The 3,602-nt window shown below is 38.7% G+C and overlaps 1 protein-coding gene across 2 annotated transcripts in view; it reads left to right on the plus strand.

Annotated features, from left to right (window-relative positions):
• The first annotated feature begins 1,040 nt into the window (after nt 1-1,040).
• LOC133543763 (uncharacterized) overlaps nt 1,041-3,602 on the plus strand; it is a 41,866-nt gene continuing 39,304 nt past the window's right edge. For both annotated transcript variants that reach the window (XM_061888540.1, XM_061888541.1), the window contains exons 1-2: nt 1,041-1,309; nt 3,013-3,602. The exon at nt 3,013-3,602 is cut by the window's right edge and continues 408 nt beyond it. In XM_061888540.1, the coding sequence (XP_061744524.1) occupies nt 3,022-3,602 (581 nt within the window). In that variant the 5' untranslated portion in view covers nt 1,041-1,309; nt 3,013-3,021. The remainder of the gene's footprint in view (nt 1,310-3,012) is intronic.

Below are 3,602 nucleotides of genomic sequence, written 5' to 3' on the forward strand. Positions count from 1 at the left end.
GACTCCCGAAATTCAGCACCTCTCCCGAAAACCTCCCGGGACAAAATTTTCTCCCGAAATTCAAGCGGAGCTGGAGGCCACTCCCCCTCCAGCTCCATGCGGACCTGAGTGAGGACAGCCTGTTTTCACGTCCGCTTTCCCACAATATAAACAGCGTGTCCGCCCAATGACGCTACAACTGTTGAACGATCGAGGGCAAGTCCTTGGTTTCTTACGTGGGTTTATTATTGGGCAGTTTCATTTACGTCCTCCCAGCGGGGTAACAACACATAACAACAGCAGTCACATTTTCGTCTACCGTAAAGCAGTTTGTCTGCCATAAACAGCAATGTTGTGACACTCTTAATCTACTGTACATGCATATGGTTAGAAAAATAGGGACAGAGAATAGAACAAGGATGGACAATTCAACCCCTTAACTCAACAATGAGTAGATGGGTGTTATGTGTTATGTGTGTGTAAACGTGTAAATAAATTAATATAATAAAATATATATATATGAAATATTTGACTTGGTGAATTGTAGCTGTAAATATACTCCTCCCCTCGTAATCACACCCCGCCCCCAACCACGCCCCCATTTCGAGTGTACACTGAGGCGAGCGTTGGATTATTAAGTGAGATTTCAGTCAAAATGTCCAAATTTGGTCGACAAAGTCGGTGTGACGAAGGGGAAAGTGCTAAAGTGTGTGTGTGTGTGTGTGTGACAGCTATGTCTGCTTATACAGTGTCGTATTCTGTCCAACTATGCTGGAATGCAACCCGACCTCTTCTCTTATTTTGTTTTTATGTTGGATATATTTGAAATTACAAACAAAAAAAAACAACAACAAAAAAATCAGTTTTTTTTATACATATATTTAGCTATACCCTGGTTTTTGTACATCACATGAGTATTTTTGTGTGTTTATTTATTTAAAAATGACACACTGGCGGGGCAGTGGCCAGGTTTCATGACAGTGACTCAGAGGATTGAACACCAGTCGGGCCACATTCCTCAAGGATGAAAAAAAATAAAATAAATGGAACTTCTTTTGAGACCGTCATACACTCGACCTGGGACCGACTCGTTTGACGGGACGGGACTGTTTTCAAGACTCCTACTTGTTCTCATTCCTCCACCGGAAGCAGTGTGCATGGGACTTCTGTGACCGACCGTCCTCGTTGGATTTTGTGCAAAAGAAACTGTTTTTTTTGATACTTTTTTTTTGGTCCGGTTAATTGGCCGACATGTTTGCTGGTGCCTAAGATGAGACGCTGACTTGTTGGGACTGCGTACGTACTTTCTGAGGGCGTCAAAATAAATCTGGTATGTCGCATCACTTTAGTATAGAACTGGACTGGATTATAAATCATTTCAAAGTTGGATAACCATTAAATCAATCCTCAATGACTTAATAAACAATTAGTTGCAAAGTGTTGGCAAATCGTTGAGTTTACTACAGTGTTTTTTTAACCAATCTTGCTCAAACTTTACACACATGTGCTTGGCAGTCTCCGAACGGTTTGTGGAAAGTTTCTTGATGATTCGGTAAAACACGCTGAAGTTAGAGCGGGTGTGTTGCAGAGCCAAATTTCAAGTCAAGCTGAAAAATCAGCTCAAGGAACATTGTAGAGAACAGGGGTCACCAACATGGTGAGTAGCCCTGTTCTAAAAATAGCTCAAATAGCAGCACTTACTAGTGAGCTGCCTCTATTTTTTAAATTGTATTTATTTACTAGCAAGCTGGTCTCGCTTTGCTCGACATTTTTAATTCTAAGAGAGACAAAACTCAAAAAGAATTACAAAATCCAGGAAAATATTTAAAAGACTTGGTCTTAACTTGTTCAAATAAATTCATTTATTTTATCTACTTTGCTTCTTATAACTTTCAGAAAGACAATTTTAGAGAAAAAATACAACCTCAAAAATGATTTTAGGATTTTTAAACACATATACCTTTTAAATTCCTTCCTCTTCTTTCCTGACAATTTAAATCAATGTTCAAGGATTTTTTTTTTTTTATTGTAAAGAATAAAAAATACATTCTAATTTAATTCTTCATTTTAGCTTCTTTTTTTCGACGAAGAATATTTGAGAAATATTTCTTCAAACTTATCATTGAAATTCAAAAAAAATATTCTGGCAAATCTAGAAAATCTTTTTAATCAAATTTAAATCTTATTTCAAGTTTTTTTTTATTTATTTTAAAATTTTTGTTCTGGAAAATCTAGAAGAAATAATGATTTGTTTTTGTTAGAAATATAGCTTGGTCCATTTTGTTATATATTCTAACAAAATGCAGATTGGATTTTAACCTATTTAAAACATGTCATCCAAATTCTAAAATTAATCTTAATCAGGAAAAATTACTAATGATGTTCCATGAATTATTTTTTTTAATTTTTTCAAAAAGATTCGAATTAGCTAGTTTTTCTCTTCTTTTTTCGGTTGAATTTTGAATGTTAAAGAGTCGAAATTGAAGATAAACTATGTTTCAAAATTTGATTTTCATTTTTTTCCTGTTTTCTCCTCTTTTAAACCGTTCAATTAAGTGTTTTTTTCATCATTTATTCTCTACAAAAAACCTCCCGTAAAAGGAAAAAAAACGGAATGACGGATAGAAATACCCATTTTTTAAAATATATTTATTGATTTATTTATTAAAGGTAAATTGAGCAAATTGTCTATTTCTAGCAATTTTTTAAGTGTGTATCAAACTGGTAGCCCTTGGCATTAATCAGTACCCAAAAAGTAGCTCTTGGTTTCAAAAATGTTGGTGACGTTTATGTGGGTTCTTCCGAGGATGTCGTAGTCGTAATGGTTTGTACAGTCCTTTGAGACATTTGTGATTTAGGGCTATATAAATAAACATTGATTGATTGATTGATGACCCCTGGTAGAGAGGCATATTTTGACCAATTTTCAGCCTTTTTAGTGCTGCGGTTCAAAAGTAGATGATGTTTAAGGGAAGACTGGGACTCCTAATTGATCCGGAATTCTAAGCGCTGACCTGGTGTTCTTGCCGACAGGAAGAGACGATGGACTTCAAGACGCTGAAGGCAAAGTTCCAGGCTGAAAACGTCCTCCTGAGGCAGAAGCCCTGGGAAAGCCACACCCTCTCGGAGAAACCCAAAGCGGTTCCTCCCCCTGGGAGCCACTACCTCCCGGCAGGAGCTCGCCCGTCCCTGCTCAGTTCCATTAACCAGACCGCGAACGGGCAGGGCGCCTTGGCCCCCAGGGTGGTCTTCAAAAGTGAGAAGAATCCTCTCGTTAAGACGAACGCGAATCGGAGTGAAGGGAAGCTGAACGGCGGTAAGGAGACATTGATGAAGGGAAGCAGGGAGTTTGAGGAAAAGGGAGATACAAAGTTCCCTACAGAGATGGTGTCTGCACTAGCGCCCCCTAAAGCTCACACCTCCAAGAAGAAGGGTTTTTTTGGCTTCAAAAAAACAGCAAAATCTGTTGACATCCCAGCTGATCCCGTCTTGGACTCCCCTGATCTGGACATCTCCGGACCAGCCCTACTCATTCCTACTCCTCCCGAGTTCGAAGACTCAGAGTCCGAAAGCTCGCCGACAGAAACCCCCAACATGTTCTCCCTAGCCGACTACAGAGTGGA

This window comes from Nerophis ophidion, linkage group LG26 (assembly GCF_033978795.1).
Source record: "Nerophis ophidion isolate RoL-2023_Sa linkage group LG26, RoL_Noph_v1.0, whole genome shotgun sequence".
Taxonomy (NCBI): Eukaryota; Metazoa; Chordata; class Actinopteri; order Syngnathiformes; family Syngnathidae; genus Nerophis; species Nerophis ophidion.